The 19,681-nt window shown below is 34.1% G+C and overlaps 2 protein-coding genes and 1 long non-coding RNA gene across 3 annotated transcripts; all 3 read left to right on the top strand.

Annotated features, from left to right (window-relative positions):
• Positions 1-4,565: 4,565 nt before the first annotated feature.
• Positions 4,566-8,296, top strand: LOC149479126 (cytochrome P450 6B6-like). The gene is made up of 2 exons (XM_089709070.1): positions 4,566-5,919; positions 8,115-8,296. The coding sequence occupies exons 1-2, from the start codon at positions 4,566-4,568 to the stop codon at positions 8,294-8,296; spliced, it is 1,536 nt and encodes a 511-aa protein (XP_089565196.1).
• LOC149479127 (uncharacterized) lies at positions 6,203-7,503 on the top strand. The gene is made up of 2 exons (XR_016317334.1): positions 6,203-6,412; positions 6,713-7,503. It is a non-coding gene; the product is annotated as an uncharacterized LOC149479127 (long non-coding RNA).
• A 4,577-nt stretch (positions 8,297-12,873) lies between the features above and the next one.
• LOC149479125 (cytochrome P450 6B2-like) lies at positions 12,874-14,949 on the top strand. Its single transcript, XM_089708462.1, has 2 exons — positions 12,874-14,323; positions 14,643-14,949. The coding sequence occupies exons 1-2, from the start codon at positions 12,964-12,966 to the stop codon at positions 14,813-14,815; spliced, it is 1,533 nt and encodes a 510-aa protein (XP_089564588.1). The 5' UTR covers positions 12,874-12,963; the 3' UTR covers positions 14,816-14,949.
• Positions 14,950-19,681: the final 4,732 nt, after the last annotated feature.

Genomic DNA, 19,681 nt, shown 5'->3' with positions numbered 1-19,681 from the left:
TATCCTATCCTACTAATAATATTATAAATGCGAAAGTTTGTGAGGATGTGTGTGTGTGTGTGTGTGTGTTTGTTACTCTTTCACGCAAATACTACTGAACCGATTAAGTACAATGAAATTTAGCACACATACCGGGATATGTAACTTGGATTAACACATAGGATAGGTTTTATCCCGGAAATCCCTCGGGAACGGGAACTTTGCGGGTTTTTCTTTGAAAGCGCGGGTGAAGCCGCGGGCGGAAAGCTAGTATACTGTAGTCAAAAAATAATTCACAGATTATAATTGAACTGTCATCAAATATTATATGACTTGATAATTAATGAAAATAGTAGTCATACAATACAAATAAATGATTTCTAGATAAAGGGTAATCACTTAAATTATTTTTAGTCAGCACTAGATTTTTTCTCAACAATTAAATTATACAATAGTATTTAAAAATCTACTAGTAACTACTAAATACTATTTTACCTAAAAATATTTATGCATTCAAATTTCAAAGATTATTTATTTTTTTCAAAAAAATACATAAGTATTACATATTACAAAAATATTCCATAAGGTTATTTAGCGATGTAAAATAATAAGGAAAAAGGTTTTTTTTAGTAATAACAATATGGAACACTAATCATATATCAAATAATAATTTATTCCAATAAAAAAAGGTAAATTTACAGTTACCTACAGTTTACTTATCTCTTCTAAATAAAATTTGTTGCAAAGCGTAATTCTCGACAACGGCTCGAGTAGATCATTTGGGCAAATATTTGTATAGTTTGGTGCAAGGAAGGTTCTTCTTCATCATCATCAGCCCATATACCTTCCGACTACTGGGACACGAGCCTTCCTTCAAGGGATCAGGCCATAATCAGGATGGTTCTTATTGAGAGAAAAAACGAAAAATAGGCAATAGATAGAACAACGTCTACTGGGGCAGTTAGTTTATCAATAAATATTATGATAATGATTGATGCTAATAATCTATATCTATACTAATATTATAAAGCTGAAGAGTTTGTTTGTTTGTTTCTTTCTTTCTTTGAACGCGCTAATCTCGGGAACTACTGGTCCGATTTGAAAAATTCTTTCGGTGTTAGATAGCCCATTTATCGAGGAAGGCTATAGGCTATATATCGTCACGCTACGACCAACAGGAGCGGAGCAATGCGGGTGAAACCGCGGGGAACAGCTAGTAATCAATAAAAATAATTATTATTTCTATTCAAACGAGTCCTAGATATCACGTCATTATCTATAGTTCAGGATCCATCGCCCATTTTTGCACTTGATTACTATCAAGCTAATTTTCCGTGAATAGCTTTATTTTGATGAGACGCCCAATAATTTCTTGTACGAAACTCTCGATTGTGGTAGCTTACAGAGGTAACAAGGATAAAATGTTTTGATTTGATGGTTCTCAAATATTTATTACTAACTGATTTTTTTTTGTGTTCAATCTCAAGATAATTATCTAAATTATTCGAAAAAATATTTGTCCTACTAATTATTGGGCGTCTCATCAAAATAAAGCTACTCAAGGAAAATTAGCTTGATAGTAATCAAGTGCAAAAATGGGCGATGGATCCTGAACTAGTGCTATTTTTTTAGTTAGACATATTTTTTGAACGCAACTTTTTCCTTAACAGTTAAACTCGTTTTCAAAATACAAATATGCTAATGGCAAGAATTTTTATTTTTTTTTATTTTGGGGAAATTAACAAATAAAATTAAGAAAAAAAACGACCTAGTGCGAGTCGAACTTGCACACTGAGGGTTCCGTATTAGGCTGCATTTCCACCAAAGATTTGCGAGGATGTGTAGCGAGGGATGTGTTCGAGGATGCGTGCGAGGTATGTCTATCAGTTCCATAATAATTTAGAGCAATAGAAGATACTAGATTTCCGCCCGCGGCTTCGCCCGCGTTTTAAAGGAAAACCCGCATACTTCCCGTCCCCGTGGGATTTCCGGGATAAAAACTATCCTATGTATTAATCCAAGTTACCCTCTACATGTGTGCTAAATTTCATTGTTATCGGTTCAGTAGAATTTGCGTGAAAGAGTAACAAACACACACACATCCTCACAAACTTTCGCATTTATAATATTAGTAGGATAGGATAGGAATAGGATAGGATAGGATTTCACAGCTTCGCAACGCATCCTCGCACGACACATTTTCCTTGCATTTAGTTTGAAGTTTGAGGCGTTTAGCGTTCGACGCGATACTATTGGTTATAATTATTACAAACACATTCCTCGCTACACATCCTCGCAAATCTTTGACGGAAAAGCAGTTTAAACCTGTTTATTATAATATGTTGTTACTGTAAATCTATACTTTTCACAATTTTTCCTATGTCTGTGCTGTACAAAGTTGCTTCGTACCAAATTTTAAGATTGTGTGTTCACGGAAAGTACCACTAAGATTTTAATTCTCTTTCGTATGTCGAAAATTGAGAAAATTTGCATCAAAAATGGCTGTATCTTTTAATTGGGTGGGCTTATAAGTTTTTAATTTTCACAGGTTTTGACAGACAAACAGACGAACAACACTTTGTTGTTCTATTTGATCCTATCGGTTCAGTTTTTTCCTTTTGAGGTTCGGAACCCTAAAAAGGTGTTATTGTAATTAAAAGAACTCACAGGACTGAATTATCGGGTCGGGTGCGACGGTCGTTTTATTAAAAATTCCGACAAACTGTTTTAACTGACTTGAAAAAAGAGAAGGTGTTGTGTTCCACTGTATATTTTATCTATGACTTCAAACGGGGGAGGATCTTAATTCAACTGGATTTTGAGAATTATTTTTATTGATAGGCTGTTGTCTCCTATGTGGTCCCATTTATTTCTGGCAGTCTGAAGGCCGTATAGTTTTTTGAAGTAAAACTTCTTTAGGCGCGACTAGGGAGTAACTCAGATTTTTTTTCTGACGGAAGTAACGCTGTGTAGTTTCCGCCATTTAAAAATAATAATTCTGATTGGTTGTAAGTATATGTCATATATACTACACGCTTCTTGACTTATACGCCAGCTAGTGGCAAATATCATAATCAATTAGGATTATTTATTTTCAAATTTTCAAACGGATCAATTGTGAATAGCAAAGTGAATGAAAAATTCAACAGTTTTAAAAACATTATATTTTAAATTGCAAAATTTTTTGAAAATCTCTAAATATACTTGTTTATTTATTACTTTTAAAATAAGTAAATTAAAAATAAATTTTCTGACAATTGCGACATTTTATAATATTCAATAACAAGGTTATATTGACATGTGCGTTTTACTTCAATCGCGCGTAAAGGTTACACGCACACACTTTTTTTTTATAGATTAATTATCATAATAAAAAATGATTTATGTATATGTTTACCTATTTCTCGAACAACATCCATCGTTGTAAGATAATGAATGATTTCACTCCCAAGGTATTTCCATATGTTATGTATAATATCTATGTTTGATCTAACCATTCTTTAAAATATTGTCTTTATACGAGTATTGTCAAAAGGTAAAAATGTACCTACGGTATACAAAGTAAATACCTACATTAAATCTTATCCTATAAATAGAATAACACAAAAAAATGTAGTTAACGCCTTCAAAAAATAAAGACCAAAATTAGAGTATAGAGTCTGAAAAATACTTTATTGTTACGCTTTTGAAGCCGTTGACTGCAAAAATCAAATCAAAGCATGTAATAATGAGCAGAAAATATATGAATAATACAATTTAAAGTTCGTTCTGAAAAAAGTTACACGACGTTTTTGCGCCAAAATGTGTATTAATTTATACAAAATTTAAACGCCTTAATCTAGAATACCTAAAGGGCACATTATAAAATAAGACGTATATCAAGAATGCATTAGCATTATAGTGATTATAGTTCAGGATCCATCGCCCATTTTTGCACTTGATTACTATCAAGCTAATTTTCCGTGAGTAGCTTTATTTTGATGAGACGCCCAATAATTTCATGTACGAAACTCTCGATTGTGGTAGCTAACAGAGGTAACAAGGATAAAATATTTTGATTTGATGGTTCTCAAATATTTATTACTATAACTGAATTTTGTTTTGTTCAATCTCAAGATAATTATCTAAATTATTCGAAAAAATATTTGTCCTACAAAATCTATGGTTTGATCAAAGAGTCCCCTCTTTCCAATGTGTATCGATAACGAGGTCATCATAAATGATTACTAACCAGCAGATTTTTTTGTTTTCACTTAGTTAATATTTATATAATTCAACAGACATATTGTCCTACAAATTGCGTAATAAATATTTGAGAACCATCAAATCAAAAAATTTTATCCTTGTTACCTCGGTTACCTACCACAATTGAGATTTGAGAGTTTCGTACAGGAAATTATTGGGCGTCTCATCAAAATAAAGCTACTCACGGAAAATTAGCTTGATAGTAATCACTTGGAAAAATGGGCGAAGGATCCTGGACTATTATAAATTATGCATACCTATGGACACACACATTATTTAAAGGCGCGTCGACAATTTCTTCATCGCAAACATTCTTCAGCACTTGTCTGGTAACATTCAAGATGATATGGATAATTTTGTCGTTGACTTTATTCCTACTTTGTCTAAATTTGACCAAAAATTTCAATTATTGGAAAAAAAAAGGAATAAAATATATTACACCATATCCTTTTGTTGGAAGCATTATAGACATTTATTTACTGAAGCAAAGTCCAGCTCAAATGGCTGAAGATATTTATAAAAAATACCCAAAGGAAAAAGTCATTGGGATGTTTCGATCTTCTCAGCCTATACTCTTAGTCCGAGATCCTGCAATATTGAAGAGGATATTTAGCACGGATTTTCCATACTTTTATTCTCGAGGCCTTAAAATTCACAATGAAGAGCCAATGCTCCGGAACCTATTTTTTGCGGATGGGGATCTGTGGCGCTCGCTGCGAAAACGTTTGACGCACGCTTTTACCAGCGCGAAGCTTCGTGCAATGTATCCGCTAATCGAACAAGTTGCTGTGCGTCTCCAAAAGAAAGCTCTCGATATATCTGAAGAAAATGGGATCTTCGATGCAGAAGAGTTAATGGCTAGCTACACCACTGACGTCATAGGCAGCTGCGGCTTCGGCCTCAACGTGGACTCCATAAACAACCACAAATGTGCTTTCAGAAATCTCAGTAAACGTTTGTTTAAATTTGGTGTACGAGAAATATTCTTTATGGTTTTAAAAGATAATTTACCGCAAATATTCGGAAACTTGAAATATTTTCCCGAAGTAGAAGAGGATATAATTAAATTAGTGAAAGAAATCCAGAAAAAACGTAACTTTGCACCGTCTGGTAGGAATGACTTTATGGACATTATGATTGAGTGCAAAAAGGAAGGTGCCATCACTTGTGAATCTATAGAACGGACTGAAAGCAACGGCAAGCCTACTACAGTTACATTAGAAATCACTGACGAGCTAATTGCTGCTCAAGCGTTCATATTCTTGGCCGCTGGATACGAGACTTCGTCTTTCGTGACGAGTGTTACGCTTCACTACTTGTCACACAATTTAGATTATCAGAGAAAGATTCAGCAACAGTTAGACGAAGTGCTAGAAAAACATGACAACCGACTGAGTTTCGAAGCTGTAAAAGAGATGACATATTTAGAGTGTGCGATGAAGGAGACATTAAGATTGTTACCTGCGGGAGGATTTTTAACTCGTGAATGTGTGAGGCCATACTATATTCCTGAAATAAATGCGACGATAGACAAGGGTGTGTTGATCATACTTCCCATACAGGGGGTGCACAGGGATCCTAAATATTATGAGAGTCCTGATGAGTATTTACCAGATCGCTTTTTATCAAATGACATTGGATCACAGGAGGGATACACTTATTTCCCGTTTGGTGCAGGACCTCGAATGTGTATTGGTAAGTGAAATTTAATTACATAAATGTACATTGTACACTTTGTGCTGTATGAAATCATAATTTGTACGATATTTCTTTTTTTATGTGACTGCTTCGTCAGAGTAAAGCTTATATTTATTAGAAAGCACCATGTCATTTTAAATCTATACTAACTACTATTGTATAAAGCTGAAGAGTTTGTTTGTTTGTTTGAACGCGCTAATCTCGGGAACTACTGGTCCGATTTGAAAAATTCTTTCGGTGTTAGATAGTCCATTTATCGAGGAAGTCTTTAGGGTACCTATAGGGTCAGGGAGGAAACAGTGACTCAGGCGGCTACAGTGACTCATTACTAGTTCGGCTAGAATAAGACGTACACAGTTGTTGTCTACCTCCCTCGTTTGAAGCTAACGGTCCTCGGACTTGTACAAACCAATCAGCCGGCGTCTCAAGTGCCGAACAGTGGTGCCACCACGTGTTTTTGTTTTAGTGCTCACAAAATTATATTTTTAACGTAAGTTTGATTGATTTTAATATCTAAAGTATATAATAAATGTTGTAATCATTTTTTCTGTCTTATAGTTATGTTTATGCAGATTGCCTTTGTATGTTTAATTCAGTTTATTGATTGATTTTTCGATCCATTTGAATATGAAATAATCAAAATGACGGAGTTGTGTACAGTGACTCAATTTGAAGCGGTACACAGTGACTCGTGAGCCACTGTGTACCTACTTCAGTTTATAGTATGCAGTTCTATGTTTTCCTTTTGATTTGTTAGGTAATTTGTTTAATTATTATATTTTGTTGATAGAATACCACGGCAAAAATCTGCAGAACGTAAAATTGGAAAAGCAACACAAGAAATCATTAAAGAAGGGTGGTTATTAATAAGAAATGGAGACTCGATAAGACAAGCATCTAAGAAGGTCGGTGTTGCATTTGCTACCCTTAAAAGATATTATTGAAAGACAAAAAACTGTGAAACTCTTGACGATCAACAGTTGGAGCCCTAACGAACCTATAAATTTCAAGACAAATGAGTCTACTGAACCACTTACATTATGTGTCTTGGAAGAGCCAATATTTTTCAAAGAAATTGTAGAAGACAACCAACCGAATGCAAACATTATCTCAGAAAACCTATTTCCAGTCTTCATCAACATGCATGCATGACTTCATCCATTAACATACCCTCCACTTCGCTTATCGACACACCATTGACTTCATATAATAACATACCACCGAGTTCATTCGTCAACATACCACCGATCTCATCCTCACAAGTTTCTTTTAAAAGTCCGTTTGAATTCAGAGATCCAATAAAAGCCAAACCTAGACAAAATAACAGAAAACGTAGGAATCCTAGACGCAGGCTAATTGCTACCGATACATCTGAAAATTTGTTTTTGGAACAAGAAAATATGACGCAAAGAAAAGTAAAATTACTCGAACAATAAGAGCAGCTGCGATGAAGAAATGAAAAATGAAGAAGTATTATTACAAGATTCGGATGATGACATGGAATGGCCAACAGATAACAATCATGGATATGAAAATGACGCTGACACTGATAACGAAAACATTATTTTAACGGATGAAGATTTAAAGAAACCTTTACCTCATTCACCTAGAGAAGGCGAATATGTTACTGTCCAATTAGCTACCAAAAAACAGAGATATATGGGAAAAGTGTTAGAGGAACGAAATGAGAACATGGAATTTTACATATCATTTTTGAGGCGAAAACCTGAAAACCTTTTTTATTTTCACTGAGCCACTGTATACTATTAGAGTCACTGTGTACTACACTATTGAGTCACTGTATACATCCACCGGTACACAGTGACTCAAATCTATTTTTTTATATTTTATTTTTTAGTTTAATTAATTTAAAGTATAATGAAAATATAATGACACAATAGTGAAATGTAGTAACCTGACTTCAAGATCTAAAAAAAACACTTTGATTATATATTATTTACTATATTTTTGAGCGTATCGAAAAAATCCGAGTCACTGTTTCCTCCCTGACCCTATATCATCGCGCTAAGATCAAAAGGAGCGGAGCACTGCGGGTAAAGCGGGTAAAACCGCGGAGCACAGCTAGTCAGTAAAATACATAAATATAATGTAATTTTCAGGATTATTTATTCGTTTATAAAAACTAAAATGTTACCGGTGGCTTAATATTGAAAGCGTGTTTTTATTTTCAGGTGAGCGTTTGGGCCAAACTCAATCGATAGCCGGATTGGCAGCCATATTATCGAAATGCTCAGTGACGCCTGCTCCTAATACAAGGAGAGACCCCCTAATTAGCCCTTTACCAAATATTGTTCAAAGTGTTACTGGAGGTCTACCACTTGTACTCAAAAAAAGGACAGCACTAGTCTCCTAGTCTCTAAATTTTGTATTGGAGTGGAATGTTTTAATTCATAAATATTGAAAGTGCGCAGAAAGCTATTCCTATAATAGTTGTATTAATAACTAGCTACACGCCCCGGCTCTGCCCGGGTTGACGTATCATAAGATTTTCAAAATTTTATCAGTTAATCCAAGCAAAGACAGATTCAATAAACTTAAAATCATTAAAATCCGTTTAGTCGTTCTTGAATAAATTAATAAAAAATATTAGGTATATCGCATATAGTTAGATAACATAAGTAGGTATAAAATAAATTAAATTATAATAAAAAGTGATAGAACAATAATGTTAACCCCGAAAACGGTTGTTAGAACTTTTAAAAGACAGATGTAATGAATGACAAATTTTTAAAATTCCTTTTTTAATTTCCCAGATGAATCAATTTCCAGATGCACCAAAACCAGATTTTTAAAAAGTATTTTTTTGTTTCCCGTATTCTCATAGTACAGATCTCAATATACCAGATTCTCAGAATACTTTTTTTTGTTTCCCATCGTACCATTTTCCAAATAAACTATTGCCAAATTTTCATAATCTTTTTATTTGGTTCCCATATAATCGTATATCAGATAAACTATTGCCAGATTTTCATAATCTTTTTATTTGATTTCCATACAATCGTGATTATACCTTTACTATCGACTGAAAATAAACATTGTCAGTAAGTAAATTTATTGTTTTACTTGCCCATTACAGAGAGGTTTAAGTGTCAAATTCGACTCAGTAGGTTAGGTTAGGTTTGAAGTGTGACCCCCCATGCACGAGCCGAGCGAGCGAAGCGAGCGTGCCGCGGCAGCGGCCGGCGAGTGCCAGAACCGACTCGCTATTGTTTTACTTGCCCATTACAGAAAGGTTTAAGTGTCAAATTCGACTCAGTAGGTTAGGTTAGGTTTGAACTGTGACCCCTCACGCACGAGCCGAGCGAGCGAAGCGAGCGTGCCGCGGCAGCGGCCGGCGAGTGCCAGAACCGACTCGCTATTGTTTTACTTGCCCATTACAGAAAGGTTAAAGTGTTAAAATCTATTCAGTAGGTTAGGTTAGGTTCGTGCTGCGACCCCCTGGAAGGATTTCGTTTTGCTGGATATCGTTTATTTGAATTTCTAAAATCTGGACATTGTTTGTCTGGATATCAATTAACTGTATTTCAAAAATTTGTGTTTTAAAAATCTGGCTTTCGTGCATATGGATTACGGTCATCTGGATTTTGTGCATTTAGATTTCGTATGTCTGGAACTCATTCGTCTGGATTGTAAAACGTCGTACAAATAAAGAAATTGGCAAATGAAATTCGGAGTTGCGATTATATGGCAAACAAAACTTCGAAATTTTAAAATTCGGGGTTATGAAAAAATGTCCAAACGTTTTCTGGATTATGATATTCGGAATATTAAAATTCGAGATTAAGATAGGTAACCAAAAAAGTAGATAATTAATTATTAACTGTTTTGCATAATCAATGAAATCAAAAATCAAAATTCGAAAAAAGTAGTCCGAAACAGTGGATGTCCTTGTACAGAATTAAAAATTCAAATAGGTGCAAAAATTTAAATTACATACATGGACGTATAAAAAAAGACGGACGGTATATCGCCTAAACATTGAGTGAAGCCTAGTAATGGCGGCGAAACATCCATGTGTGTGTGCCATGTTGCCATGGCAACAGTTGTGTTGGTGACAATGGCGGCTGTATTTTTTTCTATAAATTTTGCCGTAATAATTTTGTCATTAAAACATAAAAGAAATAACTTGCTTCCCTGTGGAATGTAATCCCTTGTGTTTTGTTATTTAAAATTGTACTGTTGCGACACCATTTAACCACGCAAGACGGCATTTTAAATATTTTTTGTGAAACAGTGACGCAGTTAATCAGTCGGTAGTTCACGACGTAATGGCGGTCGACTAGCTTACTATGGTGAGAGTGTGTGCGTGTTTATTGTCTTTACACGATCGCTAGCTTACTATGGTGGCTTCACGTTGTTTGTTCGTAATACGGCGTCCGTCTTTTTTTATACGTCCATGATTACATATATGTTAAGCAATAAAATGAGAAAGGTAACTAATTTGTTTACCTCCGTCTTAAAATATTATATTCTAGTGTTATACGTATCTGTGGTAAGGTAATATATATATGTAATAACTGTGTTAATTTGTAAATAGCGTTGTTTAAAAATAAAACATTTTTCCACAAACTGTAGTTTTCTTTTTTTATTAAGTAATTTAATTCATTCTTCATTCGAACCGCGAGGGACTGGAACATGCTTCCTGAGTAGGTATGTGTTCCCCGACGAGTACAATTATATGGGGGTCTTCAAGCGAAGAGTGAACGGGTACCTTCTAGGGAAGCGCGTACCATCATAGGCCACATCTCAGCTTACCATCAGGCGAGATCGTGGTCAAGCGCTTCCCTATCATACAATAAAAAAAGTAGAAGTTTCTGATACTGAATCAAACTAGACTCTTGAATATGTCAGCGCATTAATATTTTTAATTTTTATTCAAAACGCCTACAATTTTTGTAGGCAAATTTGTCGCGCAACGTAACATATGTACTTTATCCTTCCTAATAATATGATAGTTAATTATTAAACCACTTTATGTAAAGTTTTGTTACCGTTATTTTTTTATAAGTCAGTGCAAAATAATATTGCATGCATGATCCATGATCAGATGCTTAGAAATTGAAGTGGACCCTATATGTATACCTTGTGGTATATAGGGTGGACATTCATCGCTGGCATAATTCGATTCGTAGGACTTAGTTAGATGTTACTTATTTGTTTTTAAATCTCACCTTTCTGTGTTTCAATATTACAGAACATATACTTTGAGCTTTTCAATAATATGTTGTGATTCACTTAGTCGAAGGCTTCTGACAAATCAAAATATTATAAGCGAATATTATAATGTCAATCTATAAAATTAAAATTAATGGCCAAAGTTGATACTAAAATTATTGGAAATCTGAGCAATTTGGATTGAGTTACGTAGCACACGTAGTCATTAAAAATTCAATTTGCTTTGTTCTTATTAGCTACGCAAATTATTATATAAATTTAGTAGGTACCTACAATAGGTGCTCCTGTAATATAATTTGATGCGCAGAAATACTTATCGTGAAACGGTAAATGTAACAAGCCATTCTTATCTATTGGTAATTAGTAATTACCTATATCCTAATTGGAAGAAAACTCAAAAATTAATACCTACATACATCGCTCTGTAGTCTCGAGTGCGCAGTCTAGTAAAATGTCTTCTAAATTCTTTTTATTTTTCATGTCTTTTGTAGCGCTTAACATTATATATAATTATTATAATGGTCGAGGTATGTTCTGATAAATTGGGTACTTAATACTTTTGTAGTTTTTTTAACCGTTGACAAGAAATTTAATTTTATTATGTGTTTCATGCTTTGATTACAATAATCGACGCATGTATACGTAACTGTCCAATTTTATATCATTAAGGGCCGATTTTTCAATGCTTGGATAAAACTTATACGTCCAATAAAGTATTACACGATAATATTAAAAAATAAAATGTCACGTAAACTGTCAAATACGGGCAATTAGAATAGGTACGTTTTTAAAATGTCGACGAATAAGTTTTATCCAAGCATTGAAAAATCGGCCCTAAATCTAATGTAATAGCATCTTAAAGACAGCTTTTATGTTAAGGTAAGAATAATGCTTGCTTTGATTAAATTATTGAGAAAATATTTTCAGATCCATATTATTTATCGGGATATTGGCGTGATTCAAGATCTCGTAGAAGTGCTAGTATAAGGGAACTCCGAGATACCACACAGTATTGAAAGCAAGACAATTTAAATAACTACGATGAGCCACTCGCAACTGACAACGATTATGACAATTTACACCTAATGGGCCCTCTTCACAATGGGAATCTGGGCCCATAAGAATCTGGGACTATGAGTTGAAAAACTATGAGTTGCACCTTGCATTACTTTCATTCTGTAAAATATCTCCTACTTATAGTTAAGGCTAAAGATCAACTGTATCTACACAAAAATTGCATGGCCTTTTGGGCTCTTGTTACTTATTTAGAGAAAAATATAGTGTTCTTTTTTTTCCGTATGCGTTTATGTCAATGTTTATGTTTTTTATGTCAATTGTATTATAGGTTTATAGTTTATATGCTGTTAGCGTTTAAACTAGCTTTCAAATTGTGTTTAATTCTGAGATTATTTTGTAGTGTACATATTTTATTATCCACCCATTTTAAATGACCCTAAAATAACGTTTATTTTTCCAATCCTGGAGCCGTATCCTTTGGATAACGAGGACTATCCTATTAGCTCCTATTAGCATCTGAAGTACTATACAGTGGCGAGTTGCAAATACGCCTTAAAACTTATCTTTAAAAAAGTATGGCCATAATGGAAATTCATGCAAAAAATAAAACGCAGCAATTAAATTCATATTATATTATTATTTATTACGTTAATATTTACAATACATTACACATATTATTTAATGTAAGTACTTAAAACGATAATTAGCACGAACGCACAAAAAAGTTATTAAACTAATTACATATAACTTGAAGACTTTAAAAATGAAACATTTCATTTCATTTCGTTCTCAGCGCTGGACTAAGTTAGCTATTCGAGACGTAACAATATGTTTTATATAATTTTACTGTTATCGATATTCTTATTCTTATCATATCTTATATTAACGAGAAACTTCAACTACTGGAAAAACAAAGGACTGCCTTTTATAAAACCGTACCCTATTGTTGGAAGCATTCAAGAAGTATATTTATTGAAGAAAAGTCCATCTCAAATAGCTGATTATTATTATAACAAATACCGAAATGAGAAAGTCGTTGGAGCCTTTCGATCATCTCAACCCGTACTCCTTGTCAATGATCCCAAAATAATGAAGAGGATTTTTACCTCGGATTTCAACTATTTTTACGCGCGAGGTATGAAGATACACAACGAAGAGCCAATGCTGAAAAATCTATTCTTCGCGGATGGTGACTTGTGGCGTTCGCTTCGAAAACGTTTCACTCTTGCTTTTTCCGGAGCCAAACTTCGTGCAATGTATCCATTAATAGAACAAGTTGCTGTGCGTCTCCAAAAGAGAGCAGTGGAAATATCTGTAAAGGAAAGTATATTTGATGCAGACGAGTTAATGGCTCGATATACCACCGACGTCATTGGCAACTGCGGGTTCGGTCTCAACGTGGACTCGTTAAATGACGACAATTGTCCTTTCAGGGCACTGAGTAACCGAATATTTAAATTTGGTATTCGTGAAGGTATTGTTATGGTGCTAAAGGATAATTTGCCGCGAATTTTCGGACACTTAAAATATCTTCCCGGCATAGAAGAGGAGATTATAAGCTTGGTGAAAGAAATCCAGGCAAAACGTAAATTCAAACCGTCTGGCAGGAATGACTTTATGGATATCATGATGGAGTGGAAAAAAGAAGGCGACCTGACTTTTCAATCTATGGAAAAGACTGATTCTAACGGAGAACCTGCAACAGTTACTATAGAAATAACGGACGAACTTATGGCTGCTCAGGCGTTTATATTCTTGGCCGCTGGGTTCGATACATCATCTTTCACTATCAGTTGCACCTTGCATTACCTTGCCCACAACCCAGACTATCAGAGAAAGGTTCAAATGCAGATAGACCAAGTGTTGATGAAAAATAACAATCAAATTTCTTTCGAAGCTCTAAAAGACATGACCTTCTTGGAGAGTGCACTTAAAGAGACATTACGATTATTGCCTCCCGCAGCATTTTTGACGCGTGAATGTGTGAAGCCATACACGATTCCAGAACTAAATGTGACTATAGATAAGGGTGTGATGATCATAATCCCAGTGCAAGCTTTGCAAAGGGATCCAAGGTACTTCGATAGACCAGATGAGTTCATACCAGAACGTTTTATGTCAAACGATATGTCTTCGCAGGAGGGGTATACTTATATACCGTTTGGTGCGGGACCTCGAACATGTATTGGTAAGTTTTAGACCATAAAATAGATTGATAAATTAGTAAAAGAGTCGAGTTGAGAAGAACATTGTGAGTGTGTGTGTAAAATGTTCCGTATTTCGGGTATCAGTAAATTCTTATCATTTAATGTATAACTGAAAGTAAACAAAAATTGTCGAGTTAAACATTGAAGACAAAACTTGAACTTGAAAACACTGAAATTAAAAAAAAGATCAGTGAACATTCTGATGAAGCCCGATTTACAATTAAATTTAGTCATGTAATTTCTATTGGACTCTCTTTAGTACCTACATAAGCAGGTATTTAAGTCAATGTCTTGTTTCAGGTGAGCGTTTTGGCCAAATTCAATCGATAGCTGGTTTGGCAGCAATTCTGTCGAAATGTTCAGTGGAACCAGCTCCCAACTCACGAAGAGAGCCTCTAATAAGCCCCATACCAAATATCGTACAGAGTCTCGTAGGTGGGCTACCATTGAGATTTAAGAGCAGGACAGCATAAAAGAACAACAATATCATTAAAAACTTAATATTAGGCTTCCTGTGATATCTTCTGATACCTAGTTATGAGCGTGACCTTAAAATAGATTTAATATTTTATACACAAGAAATAAATATTGTAAATAATATAATACGCATATTCGTTTTTTTTCTTCCAAAACCGCATTTTATTTTTTATTTTATTTTTTATTTTTATCCTACTATCCTACTAATATTATAAATGCGAAAGTTTGTGAGTTTGTTACTCTTATAAATAAGCTAATACTACTGAACCGATTACAATTAAATTAAGCAAACTTATAGAGGGTAACTTGGATTAAAACATAGGATAGGTTTTATCCCGGAAATCCCACGGGAACGGGAACTATGCGGGTTTTGCTTTGAAAACGCGGGCGAAGCCAAGGGCGGAAAGCTAGTGTGTAATTAAAAGAACACAAAGTACGTATATTCATTATAATTAAATTCAAAATAAGCTAAACGTTATTCAAAGACTATAAGTAGGTACGAAGAATGTACATACCTACCTACGTATTATCTCGCTTTGTCAGGGAAAATAGCTATTTTTCTATTTTTGAAGTGAAACTTCTTTATCGGGGTTGGAAAAAATTTAGTGTAACATTTTTTCGTTACGCGTGACATTTTTCCGTTACGCGCCATGTGCCATGCCATGTTTTTCTTATCCCTACCACGCGTGATTCGACGTATTTCTGTAAAGTTGCAAATAGTAAATTATTTTTTGAAAAATAAGGTCATAAAGAAGTTTCACTTCTTACGTGTGTACACTAGCAGACACACACATTTTTTTATTTTTTTTTTGTATCTAGTTTTAAGTTATGTTTATTTTGTAAATTGAGTTAGGCTCTTAGTATATTTTTTCATTAACAATTACGAGTATATTATCATTTATAAACAATTTTTTGTAATCTTCAAAATTAAGTAAATTTATTCAGTAATTAATTAAATTTATTTTTGAATGATGATTGTTCTTAACTTTTTTAATGCATTCTTTAAAATGCTAATTCATCATCAGTGATTTTGATTAGCAAGTAGGATTAGCTAGCAAAACGGCAAAATGGACTGTTATCTATGAGCTATAATTGAAAATATTGAAGTTTTTTCGCACTGAAATTTCTAATATGTATTACAGAACGTATGTGAGATGGGATGACTGTTTCCAAAACACGATTGGAAAAATTTTGCTCGATAAAAAAAATCCTGAAGTTACCTCTAAAATATCATATAAATGCTCATTACAACCGTATTTTACGATAATCTATACTAATATTATAAAGCTGAAGAGTTTGTTTGTTTGTTTGTTTGTTTGTTTGTTTGAACGCACTAATCTCGGGAACTACTGGTCCGATTTGAAAAATTCTTTCGGTGTTAGATAGCCCATTTATCGAGGAAGGTTATAGGCTATATTTCATCACGCTACGGGCAACAGGAGTGGAGCCACGGGGGTGAAACCGCGCGGAGCAGCTAGTAATTCGTATAAAATCACAAATGCATAGGTTTACCTTCTCGATTTCGTGACTGTTTTAGATTTAGTAAATACTAGATAAATATTTACATTCACTTTTTGATAAAAATGTGAATGGCGCTTACGATTTTTAGTTTCGAGCACGTTGATTCCATACTAAACGCGGACCCCCTCACCTAAGGCGCGAATAGCTGAATTTTCGCTGACCGCCTAACCCCTCTTAAGAGCGCTCAACCTTTATATTGGACTAAAAAACAACCTGAATGCTGTATATGTGATACTTACTCAATTGTAATTTTATTTTAAAGACCATTTTACGATGTTTTACATGGTATATAAATTCAGCCAAATAGCAGCCGTCGTGACTCGGCTAAAAGTCGTGTATCTTGGTGGACACGTGGACGACATTTTTGCACTACCAAACTGTAATAACTTTATTCAATTATGATTTATTCCGCCCATGCAACTGAATAAGGAAATAAAATCATAAGTAGCCTACTTGTTTGTTTTATACTGTAGTCGTAGATAAATTAATTTTAAGGATCTAAAAAATGCATAAAACATGTCTGTACTTTTTATTTACTTTTTGTTGGCTAAAAACGTGATTATGAACCACGTGAAACATACTTTAGTTTTTATGCGATATTTCATTACAGGTTATGCATATTAAAATTGTATAAATTAGAACAGCCTGCAAACATTTTTATCGAAATTTTAAATTTCACTGTACAATACTGTAATGTTTTCTTATTATACGTAGATGCATTATCTACTTATGTTTTACTATCTGAGACTTTTCTTTATAAATGCGGACTAGGAATTTATTTTATTTTTTTTATAATTCCTTAATTATACAGTAACTAGGGCCCTGCGCCCTAAGGCCCTAGGAGTTAGGACCCGCTAAAGGGCTCTAACTAAGATCCCCACTTCTGTCTTTATAAAATTTTCCTCTACGGTGTTTGGACCAAAATATTCCGAGATGACTTGACCGATTTGGGTGTTCAAACATTTGCCGGGTCAACTATTAAATATCATATACCGTATTAAAATTGTATATGAAATGGCTTTAAATATGGTAACTTATTATTTTAAAAACAACAAACAACAAATAGGTATTTAATCATAACACACTTTATTCTCTTACATACCCTAATAAAAACGCATTATGAAATTCGTAATACACAAAAAAGTAGGTAAAAAAACTTTAACCAACGCAACGCTCTAATTTACATATAAAATTTGCATTAATATTTTAATATTTTCCCTGTTTATGATGTAAAATACAACGAATATGCTTGTAAAATTATCTCGCTGCAACAAAGCAAAATACATAATTACTTACCAAGCTTAATTTAATGACAGATAATAATCTGGGGGCACGGCAGTGCCCCCGCCAAGTCGAGCAAAAAAAAAGCGGCACGGCCGTACCATCCTTTTCTCGAAGCAATTCGGGCCTTTTTCGACCCCCTATAATTCGGTTGTGGATAAAGCAAGAAACCTGAATCTTCAGTAACTAATCCGGCATTGTATAAACACGGAATATTTAAAATTTCAGTCAATTTGAACCAGTAGTTTAAGAATGACAACTTGTTAAAGTTTCTAAATTTTGTCACTCACTGACTCACCGATCATCAAAAGTCCAAGGCACTTCTAGCAGACTTAGAAGCTTCATATTTGGAATACATATAGAGTTTAGTGTCTTAATCATGGGAAAACTTAAATATTTTGTAATTTCGGTCCAGTTTTCCAAATACACCAACTGCATCAATAACTTTGTAATCCCATATAAATATATGGGATTACAAAGTTATTTATGCAGTTGGTGGTTGGTGGTGGTTATAAATTTAATAGGTGTAGATAGGTACCTACCATATGAGGCAAGGGAGGGGGTATAGGGTGGGTAAGGGTGTGTTTAGCCCATGAAACTGAGCAACATTATTACTTGTAAAATGGTCGACGTAATGAAAAACACATGATTGGACATGTCTTGAAGTACGAAAATCTAATAAAACAATATATTATAATTTAAATCTGTTATATATAAATTGTTGGCGCGACTAGCCTCCTTACAGACAGACTGTAAGGAGGCTAACTGTGGATGAAGCTCAAGAAGTAGTACCGGAAAAGAAAAAGAGGAAGACTACATATAAAAATAAGAAAATATCATAAGACCTTTAACAAAATTCGTTAGAAGTAGATGGTATCAAAAAGAAAGGCTCTACAAAAAGAAGTGAGATCCCATCAAAAACATCCTGTAAAAAACCCAAGTCTCGCAGCTCAGTCTTTCTACCGTCAAAAGTTGTGAGATCCATGTAATACCAAGTCGGTTAATCTATTTAGTGTCTACTTGAAGGACCTTCTGTCTTAAGTTATTACATAAGTTATTATCATGCCAATATTAAAAATATTTAACGTTTTAAACAAATAAAACTTGGACATCGCATGAAAACAAAATGAATATTACAATATTATATTAGATTCTTTAGTCTCTCGCGCCTCACGCGATTGAAACTCTCGTTCCTGTTGGTCGCTGGCCCGTCGTGCTGTGTAGTGTGATACATACTAATAATCAAATCAAGCGATGTCCAAGTCGATCTATTTGTTTAAAACGTTAAATATTTTTAACATTGGCATGATAATAACTTATGTAATAACTTAAGACAGAAGGTCCTTCAAGTAGACACTAAATAGATTAACCGACTATTATTAGCGCGTTCCATCTTAGACCACATCTCAGCTTAACATCAGGCGAGATTGTGGTCAAGCGCTTCCCTATTACCAATAAAAAAAAAAAAAAAAAAAAGACTTGGTATTACATGGATCTCACAACTTTTGACGGTAGAAAGACTGAGCTGCGAGACTTGGGTTTTTTACAGGATGTTTTTGATGGGATAATTATTGTATGCGATTCATCATCACTACATAGTATAAAACAAAGTCGCTTTCTCTGTCCCTATGTCCCTATGTATGCTTAAATCTTTAAAGCTACGCAACGGATTTTGATGCGGTTTTTTTTAATAGATAGAGTGATTCAAGAGGAAGGTTTTAGTATATAATTTATTATGTTTTAGACAAAGCGGGTGAAGCCGCGGGCGGAAAGCTAGTAAAATATAATTACAAGAAAGTTTGCGATGTCCGAACTTTATAATGACTGGTTAATTGTATAAAGTTGTGTATTTTCAGCAGAAACTATTATCCATACTTAATACTTATTATAAATGCGAAAGTAGGTAACTCTGTCTGTCTGTCTGTTACTCAATCACGCCTAAACTACTGAACCAATTTTCATGAAATTTGGTATGGAGATATTTTGATACCCGAGAAAGGACATAGGCTACTTTTTATCCCGGGAAAATGACACAATCCCGGAAATCCCACGGGAACCGG

Source organism: Colias philodice, chromosome 21, assembly GCF_061535455.1.
Source record: "Colias philodice isolate Cphi_HAF_F1 chromosome 21, ilColPhil1 Martin Lab GWU primary, whole genome shotgun sequence".
Classification (NCBI taxonomy): Eukaryota; Metazoa; Arthropoda; class Insecta; order Lepidoptera; family Pieridae; genus Colias; species Colias philodice.
This window is presented reverse-complemented; position numbering and strand designations above follow the sequence as displayed.